The sequence below is a fragment of the Stigmatopora argus genome, chromosome 13 (assembly GCF_051989625.1).
Source record: "Stigmatopora argus isolate UIUO_Sarg chromosome 13, RoL_Sarg_1.0, whole genome shotgun sequence".
Taxonomy (NCBI): Eukaryota; Metazoa; Chordata; class Actinopteri; order Syngnathiformes; family Syngnathidae; genus Stigmatopora; species Stigmatopora argus.
This window is the reverse complement of record NC_135399.1, coordinates 17,383,117-17,397,925: the sequence shown is the minus strand read 5'-3', so window position 1 is coordinate 17,397,925 and position 14,809 is coordinate 17,383,117. Positions and strand designations below refer to the sequence as shown.

The 14,809-nt window shown below is 43.1% G+C and overlaps 2 protein-coding genes across 4 annotated transcripts in view; one reads left to right on the top strand and one right to left on the bottom strand.

The window, feature by feature from the left end:
- Window positions 1–8,679, bottom strand: part of uxs1 (UDP-glucuronate decarboxylase 1) — a 27,496-nt gene extending 18,817 nt beyond the window's left edge. For 2 of the 3 annotated variants that reach the window (XM_077616975.1, XM_077616977.1), the window contains exon 1: window positions 8,130–8,679. The gene's annotated coding sequence lies outside the window, so the exon portion shown is untranslated. Of the gene's footprint in view, window positions 1–2,602; window positions 2,628–8,129 lie in introns of those variants that run through there. The other variant, XM_077616979.1, reaches the window with a different exon arrangement.
- On the top strand, window positions 1,001–14,797 carry tmtops2b (teleost multiple tissue opsin 2b). The gene is made up of 4 exons (XM_077617688.1): window positions 1,001–1,397; window positions 8,158–8,483; window positions 11,992–12,225; window positions 14,711–14,797. Exons 1-4 carry the CDS (start codon window positions 1,001–1,003, stop codon window positions 14,795–14,797), a joined length of 1,044 nt encoding a protein of 347 aa, XP_077473814.1.
- The last annotated feature ends 12 nt before the right edge of the window (window positions 14,798–14,809 follow it).

Here is a 14,809-nt window from a genome sequence, read left to right as displayed (position 1 = left end):
TGTCTACATGCAGGCAACACCCTTCAAGAAGGTACAAACCAGCTATCGATTTATACAGAATCTCAGAAATGCCATGTGCGATGATTTTTCTTAAGATTTTCCCTTCAAAGTAACATTTGTACTCCCTACGAAAATGGAGGTGCAAATTGTGAATGAGGGCACGTCTTATACAAGAACAATTGTAAAATTCAACCATTTTAAGGCAATTTTAAGGGTGCGGCTTATACGCAAGAAAATACGGTACCCTAACGTGATAAGGGGGGTTTAAACATTGCGTGCTGTTGTTTGTATGCAGAACGTGTGAGTGTGACCTGTCCTGTAATTGGACAAATCGATGGTGAGATAAACGACCAAAAGGGTGCACTACAGCTGTTCGGCGTAACTCAGACCTTGAGGGACCAAAATAGACTCTGGACCGCGTCTCCTCCGGCCGTCGCAGCCACCATGAGTAATAGACTTTTTTGTGTGCCTAAAATAGATTTTTACAGCTCCTCGTCTGCAGGAAGGATGGCGACGAAGGCGAAGGCGAAGGCGTGTGTTTGAGTTTGACGGACTCTACTTAACAGTAAAATCAAAATGTAAATGAGGACACAATTGTAAGAAGGTCGCACCCACTCCACTCAGCCTTTCATTCCTTCCCTTCCTGCGGCTCACGCACATACATGGATGACGTCAAACGCCCCTTTAAAAAAGAAGCCGGAGCGCGTGTGGAGGCGCACTTGGAGACGCGCGCGCGTGGATTTACGCCGCGGTGTGGACATATCGCACAAATTGCATACAAACTAAAGACAAAAAAAACCGGACCAAGGAGTAAAGTGGCGATTGGCAGACGAGGGGAGGAAGGAAGCGGGTAGATGGGGAGCCACAGGTGGGATTGGGAGGCAGCATCACCCTCAGCCTCACTCAGTGCGATCGGTAGAGGAATGCGCGGAGAACGTCGGTAAAGTCCGTCCCAGCAAGTTCTCGCTCTCCCTCTATCTTCTCATGCATGGACGCCAGGATGTTGTCGGGCCGGGCGGCGCTCAACGTGAGCGGCGGCGACCCGCAGCGGACGACGGAGGCGCCCGCCGTCGGGGTCGGGGTGGGGGTCGCCGGTGGGGCAGCCACCGGGGCCGAAGTGGGGGCCCGCCTGTCGTCCACGGGCTTCGCGGTGCTGTCCGTGGTGCTGGGCTTCATCATGACCTTCGGCTTTCTCAACAACCTGGTGGTGCTGCTGCTCTTCTGCAAGTTCAAGAAGCTGCGCACGCCCGTCAACATGCTGCTGCTTAACATCAGCGTGAGCGACATGTTGGTGTGCGTGTTCGGGACCACGCTCAGCTTCGCCTCCAGCGTGCATGGACGCTGGCTGCTGGGCTCCAGTGGCTGCAGCTGGTACGGATTCATTAACTCCTGCTTCGGTAAGTTACGCTCCGGCGTTCGTGCGTGCGGACGTGCGTGAGTTTCTGCACTTTCAAATCACTTGTCTACTTCATGCCTACTTCTGGATGGGGCTCTTCCCAGCTTTGTTTGGTCCAAAATCTGGAGCATGTTTATTTTCAAATAAATATTTCGTTTTGATTGCGTGATTTGGGGTTTCGAAGCATCATTTGTGTCCGAGACAGAAAAGTTCCAGGACCGGTGTCAGAAAGGATAGATTCCGGTACGTTCCGACAATATGTTCTTCATTGCTGGTTTTGGAGTTTTTTTTGGTCTGAAAAGTGGTGGCCCGGTGGAATAGTGGTTAGCATGTTGGCCTCATAGTCTTGGGGTCGTGGGTTCGATCCCAGGTTGGTCCTGCTGTGTGGCATTTGCATGTTCTCACATGGGGTTTTCACCAGGTACTCTGGTTTCCTCCCAAATCCCCAAAACATGCTAAGCTAGCTGATTGAACCCTCTAAATTGGCTAACCATAGCTATGATTGGTTGTCCTTTGTCTCCTCATGCCCTGCGATTGGCTGGCCATTCATTCCGGTTACCCTTCGCCTAGTGCCTAAAGTCTGCTAGGATAAGCTCCAGCACCCCCCAAGACTTTTGTGAGGATCAGCGGTTCAGAAAATGAATTACAATGCTAACCTTTAAATAAAAATACCTTTGCTGTTACTTGTCATAAAATAATGATCTTGGCATCGTTCATTTCATGCTTTAATGCACATTCCGATGATTGCCATGTAGATTGCATTTTTTTAAATGTGTGATTTTGTCACCTCCCTGAAATGAGCATTTTGATGGCTTTTATAAGTGAAAGTCCAATTTATTCTGCCGGATTTTTCCACACGATGGCGGCGATGCCGCAACTCATTTACGTCAACGAACGGCCTTTCTTTCGCCTCACCTGCTTCCATGTTGCCTCCATGTTGTTTGTGCAAATTGCACAATCACGTGGTCGGTGATTCATCGAGGCCGCGCATGAAAAACATGCTAGCGGATTTCAAAAGTAAGACTGCAATGTCTCTTTTTTATAGGAATAATTCAAATAGCACAAAATAGTTATTCACAGACCCCCAAAACTGCTCTTTTTAAAAATGAATTTCCTTCCGTTCTTTTAAAATGACACTTTCCACCACTGAGTTTAACTCGTAGGCCATGAATTTTTAAATATTGCAAGGATTTTATGTCGACTTACCTATTATTGTGTGCTTTTTAATATTACTGGCTTTTCCAAAGCGGGAGTCCTCTGAGAGAACTGTTAAGAAACCTCGTGTGGCTACAGATTTTATTGAAGTTTTGGATGAATCCTCTACTGTTGTTTTACCTGCCCCCCTGCGATTTAATTACACAAAATACATTTGGATGAGCCCTTGATCTCGAGGTTTGGCGAGGAACCAAAAGCATCCACTCCAAATGGACAATAAACGCAATACTTACGTAACTTAAAAGTAGAGTTGTGGAGAGAAAGAGGCGGAAAAACAAACAAATCTCTTATCACGCATTACGCGTGCTGTAAGCATTTCTCTTTAAATCAAACTTTCCAAATAGCAATTCCATTTACAATGGATTCATATAAATGCTGTTACTGTACTCAAAGTATATGAACTGTCTTAATTGGTTCCCTGAGGAGCCGTTAAGTGCCGTCATTGCCTGAAAGTGGACGCTCGGAGGCACTTCAAGCGTCATTGAGTGCTGAAAATCCAACAATGTCCACAAATTGTTGGCCATGACTTTGCAGCGGGTGTCCTCGCCATGGTTTGCGTTGCCATGGTGCCCCGCTATGATCCCATCTTTTAGTGCGGACCAATGAATGGCAGCAATCATCGCCCTCTTCCCCCTCCGACGGACTGGGCTAATGAAAAACAGCTTTTAGATATTTGTTATCTACCGTCTTCATTTTCCAAACCGCTTATCCTCGCATGGGTCGCTGGAGTCCATCCCAGGGGGATACCTTGAATGTGTGGCCGGCCAATCGTAGGGCACGAGGAGACAAAGGACGACCAATTGTAACTAGGGTTAGGTCATTTAGAGTGTCCGACCAGCTAGGCTCGCGTGCATGTTTTTGGCATGTGGGAGGAAAGCGGAGTACTTGGAGAAAACCCACGCAAGCCCGGGGAGAACATGGAAACCACCACACGGTGAGGAACCACCCGGGATCGAACCCTCGACCCCATAACTGTTAGGCCAACACGCTAACCACTCTTCCACTGATTACAGTAATCCCTCGAATATCGCAATTAATGTAGACCAGGGGTGTCAGACTCGGGTTGGTTCGCGGGCCGCGTTAACATCAACTTGATTTCATGTGGGCCAGACAATTTTAGATATAATATTTAGATTTTTTGGGATTAAAAGAACTGGATTAAAAGCATGAAGATTCAGGTTTTTTATAGATCTAAAACAATGTTTATTTTAGCTTTTTTATATATTTTTAGATTTTACAAAATGATTTTTGAACTAAAAACACAGAAAAAATGGATTAAAAAATGACAATTATTGATTTAAAAGGGGGAAAATCAGGAAATTTAATATACATCTATACTCTTCATTTGAATTTGATCCTAAAACAGAAAGTCGGCACTCATGATTTACTTTCCCGGGCCACACAAAATGATGCAGCGGACCAGATTTGGCCCCCGGGCCGCCACTTTGACACATGTGACCAAACATGGCCGCAGTAATTGAAAAATTGCGAAGTAGGGTCACTCCTATCATAACTTTTTTTTCTTCAGCACTGAGCCCTAGTAGCAAGAGTAGCTTCCACTTACAAGTTTCAGCGTGGATTTTCACGTTTTTATAAACTTAAAAAAAAATTACATTAAAAAAAAAAAAAAAAAGTAAAAATAAATTTAAAACAAATGGAAAAATAAAAAAAATAATAGCGGAGGAAAATCGCAAAGTGAAGCCGCGATAATCGAGGGATTACTGTATTGTCATTATTATATGTCAAATATCACCATTTTGTAGAGTGAGAAAATGGGAGGTGAGTTCAGATAGCTTATTCAATGTACGCAGCAAGAGATTTTTCAGTCAATACGGAACAGAATCGTCAGCACAAATATGATTCATCAGTTAGAAATGGATCTATCTCAGTGGTTTTGGCTCCACAGGTAGCTGTAACGCCAGCGACCTTTATTATTGGCGCCCATCTAACAATTTTCCACGAACTAAAAGGGGTGGGGGTCTGGGAAGGGGGATCAGAATATGAAATGAAATTAATTCCCGGGACTGGACAAATCTGGATTGTGTTTCCTGGTCACGTCACCTTCAGACTCAGATCTTTTTTCCGTTATGTTGCTCTCGTGATGAGGAATTTTTGGGAGAAAAGACGGCGATATAAATGAAAACCTCTCAAGTGACCACCATACATTCAAAGTATTTAAGAGCTTTCTTGAGAAACGACTTGTAGAGATTTAGCGTCAAATATTTGAAGAGCGAAAGGACTTAAATTTTGTCTCTGTTCTATCGCGGGGCCCCTGCGGTGACTTTGGATTATTTTCTGCGCTTGTTTTGTTCCGCTCGCCGCCGTTAAGTGGAGGCGCACCTCCACTGATTGCGGGCACCATCTGGCTTACGATCACAAGGACCCCGTTGGGATTTCCACCGTCACCATTTTCTGGTTCGGGTCTCCGCTAACAACAAAGAAAGTGTTTTGGAGAAAAAAAATCCCTCTCGGAAGAAATCTTTTGACTTATTTAGAAGCGTGCCTGGAAAGGTTGCTGGAGCGCGTAGCCCGCGGCGACGGCGAGGGCGAACGGCGGCCACATCACGCGATGAGACCACGACCGCGACCACGACAGCTGGGCCCGCTCCGTTTTCCGGCGTGGATCTCCGTTCCCCAACTGGCTGTCAAAAAGTACAAATCGGCTGAAACGCCACCATTATTTCAAGTAGACTACTTTCATCAACTTCCTACGGTCATCCATTTTTTTTCTGCCGCGTGTGCAGCTCACGGTTCCCTTTCACAAATGATTTGGTGGGTGCGCCGAGCGATTGGTCGCCATTAGAACCCCCGTGCACGTATAGGCCAACAGCCAATCACAATCAAAATCTCACTTGTGGAAATTTTGGAGATTCCAGTCAATTGAACTGAAATAAAGATCCCAAACTAGCAACAGACTCCGACATGCTAACTCATGCTAACTCATGCTAACTCATGCTAACTCATGCTAACTCATGCTAACTCATGCTAACTCATGCTAACTCATGCTAACTCATGCTAACTCATGCTAACTCATGCTAACTCATGCTAACTCATGCTAACTCATGCTAACTCATGCTAACTCATGCTAACTCATGCTAACTCATGCTAACTCAGCACGATAGGATGTTGATTTCTCATCAAATAACCGTCACAGATTTGTTTTAAAATGCATCCTACATGTTTAATAACTGACTTTTCTTCCCCCTTTCTGCATTACAAATCTGTATATCTGTCGATCAAAGTGTTACTCTTCAAAATGGATTGGTCTCTTACACCCCCAATGGCAGCCAATGAGTTAATACTGAAATGAAGTTCATACTTGATTTTTTTTGTGAAAGCGTCCCTTGGAAAAACAAGTTTGGACAGCCCTGCTTTATACATATTCAATGCCACATTCAGAGCTATAATAAAATCGGGTGAAGGACGTCCACAAGTATCTCAAATAATAAACAAAGATTTGAATGGATCGTATAGAAAAACATAACTACAGTCCTGGAATCCAAGCCAAGCATTTCTGTCCACAGAATGGACGCCATTCGCAACTCATTCATTCCATTAATTTCCATTCCGCTTGTCCTCATAAGGATTTCGAGGGTGCTGGAGCCTATACCGACCCCCCCAAAAAACCCTAACCCGGCGAGGAGAACCTACAAGAAGGTCAGAACCTAGCAGGGATCGAACCCTGATGATAAATAAGACTTGCAAGATTAAAAAAACCAAAACTTAAATGGTAGACGGGCAAGCACACTAAAGCCGTCTTGTATAGGTCACCAGAAAAAGCATTTCCATCTTGATGGGATCAAACTCCATTGGATTAATTCGTCATGAGCAGGACCGCTAAAGTCCCATGCGTCCTTTGATATGTTACCACGGGAACACGCGGGTTGATTCATTGTTCAACAATAATGGCCGCGCGCTATCATAATATTCTCGAGGCCATGTCCAGGTTATTCCACCTCGACAAAATCCCTGCCACATGGCAATTATGACAACTATGAGACTGTCGTAACATTATTTTTTTGTTCAACAATAGTAAATAGTTGGTGTAATAAGACCCTCACAAAAAACATTTGTAATGCACAGGTCGTGAAGTGCACGCAATCTTTTCGGAAACATTCGAATTTCCCTCCCCAAAGGTTTTTCCATATAATTTCTTGCGTCATTTATACAAGCGACTGTACGTTTTAGAAGAAACGGCGCCAAAGTATATGATTCATCGCCATTTCCCGATTTAGAGAAGCTGTAAGCGGGCGTTTTATGACGTCAATTCCTCTCGGAAGATGCTTGCTTGGCCAAATGAGTGCATTAACAGGCATTTAAAAAAAAGTAGATGACTAACTAACCTGTGTAAGAAATAAAAAATACCCAGAGCGAGCGGCGCGTTAATCACAAGGTTAGCGTGGACAACATGTGGTATTGGCTAAATAATTCCACATGTAATCACTGGATGCAGCTTTTGAGTACATTGCTACTTAAGACTTATTTGGGTTTGGGCCTGCATTTCAGTTCAGTTTCAGAGAAAACATTATTTTATCATTTCTATTCCTGGAAGGGGAACTCATTTCCATTTTAAACTTTCAGAGACAGTAGGAGTCCGTTTTGATTACAAAAGGGGGGAAAAAAGGTCGTTGGAGTGTGTTCTGCTGCGTTCAGGTCATTTTTCATTTTTTGAACCACTTTATAATAATAATAATAATAATCGGACATAGGCCCTGTCGTCATTAGCACAACACAAATCCTCACTAGGGTCGCGGGGGATGCTGGAGGAAAACCGGGGTACCCAGAGAAAAGCCACGCAGGGGAGAAAATGGAAAGTCCACACTTGGATTTGAACCCAGGAGCCCAGAACTGCGAGGCCGACGCACTGACCACATTTTGATTACAAAGGGGACACTGATGTGCTGCGTTTAGGGCAAGGGTGTCAGACTCGGGTGGGTTGGTTGGCGGGCCGCATTAACGTCAACTCGAATTCATGTGGGCCGGACCATTTTAGATAGAATATTTAGATTTGTTTTTATAAATGGATTAAAAAACTGGATTAAGAGCAACATTAAAACAATGTTTATTTGAGTTTTTTTTCTTAGTAAGGCAAAATTTCTTTTAATCATTTGTTTTTCATTTCAAAAGGAAACAATTTTTCTTTAATTATTTTCCATATTAAAGTGGAAAACAGGAAATATTTTTTTAGATATTACATGATTTTTGAACTAAAAACACAAAAAATGGATTAAAAAATGAAATTATTCATTTAAAATGGGGAAATCAGGAAATATAATATACATCGATACTCTTCATTTGAATTTGATCCTAAAACAGAAAGTCGGCACTCATGATTGACTTTCCCGGGCCGCACAAAATGATGCGGCGGGCCAGATTCGGCCCCTGGGCCGCCACATTGACACCTGTGATTTAGGGGTAATTTGACATTTGAACTTTCCCATATGTATCATTACTTGGATCCATGGATTGTCACCGGAAATGTAGTGGACGTAAAAATAGTTCCCCTACGGGGGCTTACCTTTGTTGTTGTTGTCGTCGTTTCTCAGGTATCGTGTCGCTGATTTCCCTGGTGATCCTCTCGTATGACCGCTACAGCACCCTGACGGTGTACAACAAGCGCGGGCCCAACTACCGCAAGCCCCTGTTGGCCGTGGGGGGTTCGTGGCTGTACTCTTTGTTCTGGACCGTGCCGCCGCTCTTAGGCTGGAGCAGCTACGGCGTGGAGGGCGCCGGAACCAGCTGCTCCGTGTCCTGGACGCTGCGGACCGCCCAGTCGCACGCCTACATCATCTGCCTCTTCATCTTCTGCCTCGGGCTGCCCGTGCTGGTCATGATCTACTGCTACGGGAGGCTACTTTGGGCGGTCAAACAGGTAGGAGATAGTTTCAGATCCCTTCAGATTCACCAACACTTGAAAAGGTCTATCACAGGATTTAGTTTCCAGGCTGGTTCAGATCTAGATTGTGCAATCTGGCATTAGATGAGGGCTCTACAAAGTATATTCCAAATAAAAGGGCCTTAGCGAAGGCAGGATTTCCTTTCAAACCAAACAAGAATGTAGCTTTTCTCCAATCTGGTGTCGTGCAGCTGTGCTAATTGCTTGATTGCAGTCAGCTGTTGCTTTTTTAAGGCGAAACCTCATTGGTTCACCTCTCTGTACTTGTTCAGATGGAAGAAAAAGCCCTTGACAACCAGTTTGGAAACCACTGCTTTCTGAATAAAATGTGTTCGGACAACTTTGATGATGATTACAATAAGGTCTTTTAATGAGTCAACTCATTGGCTTTTGCACAATTTTGATTATGATTAGAATAGGATTGGATTGGATAACTTTATTCATCCCGTATTCGGGAAATTTGGTTGTCACAGTAGCAAGAGGGTGAGGATGCAGAAATAGGAAAGGCATTTTAGACATAAATAGATAGGTCATAAGGAAGTTAATAAATAAATACATGAATAAATATATAAATAAATAAGCGTGTTGCTGAAATATATATATATATATGTATATATATATATATGTATATATATGTATGTATATATATGTATATATATGTATGTATATATATGTATATATATGTATGTATATATATGTATGTATATATATATATGTGTATGTATATGTATATATATACACACATACTCATACATATATAAGCACACATACATATATACATACATGTCTTTTAATGAGTCATCTCATTGGCTCATTTTTTTTTCGTGATCATCCAATAAATGATTGGCAACACATTTCTAAGGGAAATAGTCAAGCTTTAGTAAAACAATAAGATTGTTAGGTGTAAAGATGAAGGATAGAAAAAGAATTAGGGGAGGCATTTTTTGTGGAGAGCTGACAGCGCCAGAATGCTAAGAAGCTCAAATCATTCCGTTTCATTAGTTTGACATGATAAACAAGGGCTCAAAAGAGCTCCAATAAGCCAAATGGCTCGCCCCAAGCGTCAGACTCAGGTGGGCCGAAAATGCGGCTCGTAGCTCAACGTCAAGACTCGACGTGGCTTAATTAAATCGTTCGTTAACTCCGACTGGTGACGCAAACCTGCTCCCGCTATCCCGCACTTCCATCTTTCAAACGCGAGCAAAACACAGATCGCGGCTGACAAGTGAGAAGACGCGATAGCGTCATTTCAACGTAATTATTACCGGCGTCCACTTTGATTGACAGCCCCTAAATCGAGTGGCTCTCCGTTGGTGGAACGAAAGTCATCTTCCTTTCTATTCACTACACGGAAAAAGCCAGTGAAAGACCGGGAAACATTTCAATTTGGGAGCTTTCGACGGGGAAAAGGTGCAAAGTCACGTGATGAGGGTCGAGTAATGCTAGATTTCAATGCTCGCGGCCATGTTTGGATTGCAAAAAAAATTAAAAGTGAGCGTCAACTGCTTGGATTTTCTTTATCCCACAACTGAGCCAATCCCCGCGTAAATCAGCATGTCCGTTCGGTCTGCTTTTGTCCGCTGAAAATTGGAATTCTAGATTCGGAAACATGTGTTGTGGAATTTCGGATGTTGTCTGTCACCCGCGGAAAAGCCACTCCCATCGAAGCTGCCTATATTTTATAGTCTGCACTTTGAAAAAGACAGAATTGGTATCAACATTTGGTTTTTACTTGACACTGGAGGCCCATATCCAATTCCCACTCCGTCACTGGGTTCACTCGTGTGCGGTCGATTGGTCGCTGGTCTTTTGGTCGCCCGGACCGCGACAACCGGCAACCAAAAGACCGGCGACAAAACAAGGTAAAACAAGACGGTCTACACATCAATAAAAGCCAACAATGGCCATGAGCACTTTCATTGAGCCGACGTGTGAGTGTAGAAGAGTTTGGATGTACATGCGCTGTCCCTTTAAGAAGCGACGTCAGTCAGGGTCTTAACAAGTTCTCCAACAAAAAACAATAAAAATCCAGGAAATTTGGAGCTTTTCTTTAGCCTAATAATGACTAGGGCATTAAGTATGACTAAATAGTCATTCGCAGTTTGTATTTAGGGAATTTGAGCAACCATTTCAATGGTAATTATCAATAACCTTCTGGGCGTCCAAAAGATCGGCGACCAAAAGACTGGCGACCAATCGACAGTGTACCGGGTTCACTGCTTTCATTTTCACTGGCTTAATCCGTAATCCGTATTATTCGAGAACTCCCTTTCACTTAAATAGTAAGGATTAGCCTTTACTTACGCTGACTAAGTGGGTTACGGTACATTTGCTGGATGACTTAGTCAGCGCCGTGTAGATAATGTCAACCAATTCCACTTAAAAGTTATTTGTTTCTTTGGAACATGCCACGCGGGAAGCTTTTTGCCTCCTAATTAAATTGTCATTTGGATTTCAGAAAACCAAGACACATTTTGTCAAATGATACAATTAAAAAATGGCTTCTGTCCACAGTACAATTAAATCGTGATCAGAAATAAGGAAATGGGCTCAGATGGTGTACATTTCCGCAACTCCAGCTCAGTCAGTCCACAGAAAATGGCAAAAAATAAAGGAATTAATGAGCAACTGTTGGTAATGAGCCAATAATGGGCCCAATTTGCTTTATGCAAGAACATGCTTTGCAGATATTGTCTGATTCCCGTTGCAATCCTTTGAAAACTGCCAGAGAATTAAAGGGGATTTATTCACTCGTCACCATCTGGCTGCCACGTATTTGGATAATGGAGGTGCTAAATCTAGGCTACTTTCAATCTTTTTCTTTGTGCGCAAATGAAACCTTTGTGCGACCTCTCCTGCAGAGACGCCTCCTTTGCAGCAAATCTTGACATAGCGATTGGCTTTTTTCCAAAAAGTCCAATTTTTAAAGTCAAAATGCTCCGTTTATTTTTCTCCTGTTTTGAATTGTAAAGAACATTTCTCGACTGGACTGAGAACAGCAATTTTGTCACGTTATTGTGTTCGGCAAAAGTCCCAAATGCCAAAATGTTTGATTTATTGCTGTATTTTCCGGACTATAAGCCGCAGTTTTTTTTCATATTTTGGCTAGGCCTGCGACTAATACGCAAGTGTGACTTTATATGGGTTTTTTTTGTTCTTTGTGACCACTCACAGCCTGTTATGTTGTTTTTTTTTAGGCTATAATTATCTGAAAATGGTGGTAAGGGTTAGGGTGCCTATTTAGCCTGTTGTTCTCCATTTCACTACTGTTACTTTCACGTATGTTTTTTCTCGGTTTGCAATCAAATATAAAAATATTTTATTCTTTGGATCGTCCGAAAAATACCTCGTCGAGGGTCACCGCCGATTTTTTTAACTAGGATGAGCGCAGTAGAAAATGGATGTTTAGAAGGTAAAATAATCCCATCTTTAATTCCTTTTTAATGTGGCACGCTACGGCGTGTGGATTTGTTTGGAGCCGCAGGTGGGCAAGATCCGCAAGACGGCAGCCCGGCGGCGAGAGTACCACATTCTCTTCATGGTGCTGACCACGGCGGCGTGCTACCTGCTGTGTTGGATGCCGTACGGCGTGGTGGCCATGATGGCCACCTTCGGTCCTCCCGACATCATCAGCCCGGTGGCCAGCGTGGTGCCGTCCTTGCTGGCCAAGAGCAGCACCGTCATCAACCCGCTCATCTACATTCTCATGAACAAACAGGTCAGTCAGATCATATTTACACATTTATTGACATGGCTTACAAAGGCTAACATCCCAAATGAGACAAATTGAAAGGTCGCTTGGACGAGGCCGTCGTTCAAACGAGGCGACGTGCTGAACCATTCCTTAAAATTCACCACAAGTCATAGAAAAAATGGACGTCGTTGGAAAATACGCAAGTTGGCCCAAGCGTACTAGATTAAAAAAACGCATTTGACCAAATGCTACGATAAACATTAATAAACTCAAATATTCGTTTTCAGTGAGTCCCGTTCACAAAGAATGAAATCTACGGCAGTATTGAAATCTTTCATTTAAAGCAAAGGGATTAGAAAACCTTGTTTACTATTAAAAAGACTTATTAAAAAGAAAAAATATTGGCACTGTGATTTTCCTCCTTTGGTGCCAGTAAGCGTTTTAATTGGTTGCCTGGAACGCTTCTTTCACCGCCGTATAAAAGATGTATTTTTAATTGAGCGTTATGTCCTGAACGTTTTGCCAATGTGGGAAGGGCCTAAGGCCAAGGCTCCCGAGTTTACCCGGTTGACAAAAAAAACACGACGATTCGTGAATAATCACCGTCTAAAAAAAACAAAATTAAAAAACAAAAAACACCAGCCTGAGCAAGGCCTCTACATTGAACTAACTTTTGTCTTCAATGTTTCCTAGTGGCTTTTCTTCAAGCGATTAGCACCAAATCAAGCAAAATTGACCTCACTTTTAACAGGCAATCAATCCATCCCTTTTCCTAGCTTGAACAGCTGAAATCCAAATATGGATTGCCCATATTTTGTATCAATGTGATGCACCACCTCCGCGTTTCGGTCCCTCGTGTATATCATCTCACTTTTTATATTGCGCGACATGGTACGACAACACGAGATTTAATTCACACGCCCCGAGTAAAAAAAAAAAAAAAATGTTAACAGAAAGGCCGCCAAACAACAGAATTTTCCAGGAAAGTTCCGTATTGGCCCGAATATAAGACGATGTTTTTGCATTGAAAGACGGAAAAAATGTGTCGTCTTAAATTCGAGGGGATGACATTATACCCATTCACAATGCTAGATGGCGCCAGATATCATTAAAGCGAACGCTGAATGCTTTGATGGTTCATGAAGTTATTGCAATGTTGTTATTTTATCACAGTAGATTGGTTCATTTACATTTCAAAAAAACAGAAGCCATTCATTTCGAAATGTGATTGCGCTTTAGTTGACATATTCAAATGTTCAGCTATTAAGATGTGATCGTTTTTGAAGCGTAGTCTTATATTCGGGCTAATACGGTATTTTAGGATCATGTATAGCATGTAGATTGAACCATATTAATATTGCGAATAATGCTGTACATTGACTATTCATGGAGACCACACGGGAGCATTGAAGTAACCGTCATGCTAACGCTAGGCAGCTAGCTCACCCACAAATTCAATTAGAATGAGCAGAATTGGGCAAGATACATTTCCATTTTTCCGAAATATATCTAGGTAACTCGTGACCTGGTAGATGGCGCTGTTTTTTTAGTTAGCAAAATGTGTGTGTGACAACAGATACAGTTCAGAGGCCACTACTTTAGAAAATACAGTATTTTGTACCAGTGCCAGTAGTGACACACACTTGGGACTCATCTATTGATTTCCAAAGCCGTCGTCTTATATTCGATATAAAACTCCAGCCACAGCGCGTCTTTTAACAACATTGGCTCAGGAAGATTTCGCAACAATAGGCATTGTTTTGTCTTAAAAAAAAATGACAGGCAACACAAACGTTGCCCGTTGCAGAGCGAGAAGAGGGGAAAATAGAAGCAGCTCATAAATCAAATCTCCTCGGGCAGTCGACGCAAATCTGGCGGTTTTACCGGCTCGCATTCCTCCCGTCCGATCTTTTTTGGACCGAGCGGCAGGACTAAATGAAGAGCTTCCCGTAGCTTCACGACAACGCAACGTAAGCTCGCCGTTGGTGAAATATTTGCTTGTGGAATACTCGACTTTTAGAGGTTACATTCAATCTCGGGGGGAAAGCCGGCAGCAGAGCCCGGCCGGGTTGCCGCATTCATTACATACCTGGCTTTTCTGTCCTACCTCATATGCTTCTTACTTAATCTTGTACGTATTAGCTAGACAACCCATACGAGGTGTGTGAGAAAAGTTGCACAAGTGGTGGAAAAAACCATCAGTCTTCTCCTTCACACCACCTTAATGCACTCCAGAAAGGTTTATTACACTTTTCTGCTTGGTCGAGGCAAGCTTAATGCCGGCCGGCCATGTTTCCAGAAAAAAATGTCCGCCTGATGACCTGTTAAAAAAGTAATAACATAGGTCAGGTGAGTAGAGATTGTTGTTGTTGTTATTATTGCACGCCAGCGTCCTTGCCTAAGAACCCCGTGACCTTTGGTCTATTGGGAGCAGCTTTTTCATGGTGGAGCAAGTTGTGTGTGTATGTTAAGATTCTCACGCTACGTTTGTCCAAACCGTGCAACGTAGAGAGTTGAAAGTTTTCCAGGAATTCCTCTCGAAACGATGGGGAAAAAAGCCACGCAGAAGGATTTTCCCATAGAAATGTGCGGGTAAGCCCATCAGGCC

Bases quoted from the DNA above. Each gene is read 5' to 3' on its own strand.
- tmtops2b (XM_077617688.1), top strand. From the start codon at position 1,001: ATGTTGTCGGGCCGGGCGGCGCTCAACGTGAGCGGCGGCGACCCGCAG. The intron at 1,398-8,157 runs GTAAGTTACGCT...GTCGTTTCTCAG, and splicing joins ATTCATTAACTCCTGCTTCG to GTATCGTGTCGCTGATTTCC. The intron at 12,226-14,710 runs GTCAGTCAGATC...CGTGCAACGTAG, and splicing joins ACATTCTCATGAACAAACAG to AGAGTTGAAAGTTTTCCAGG.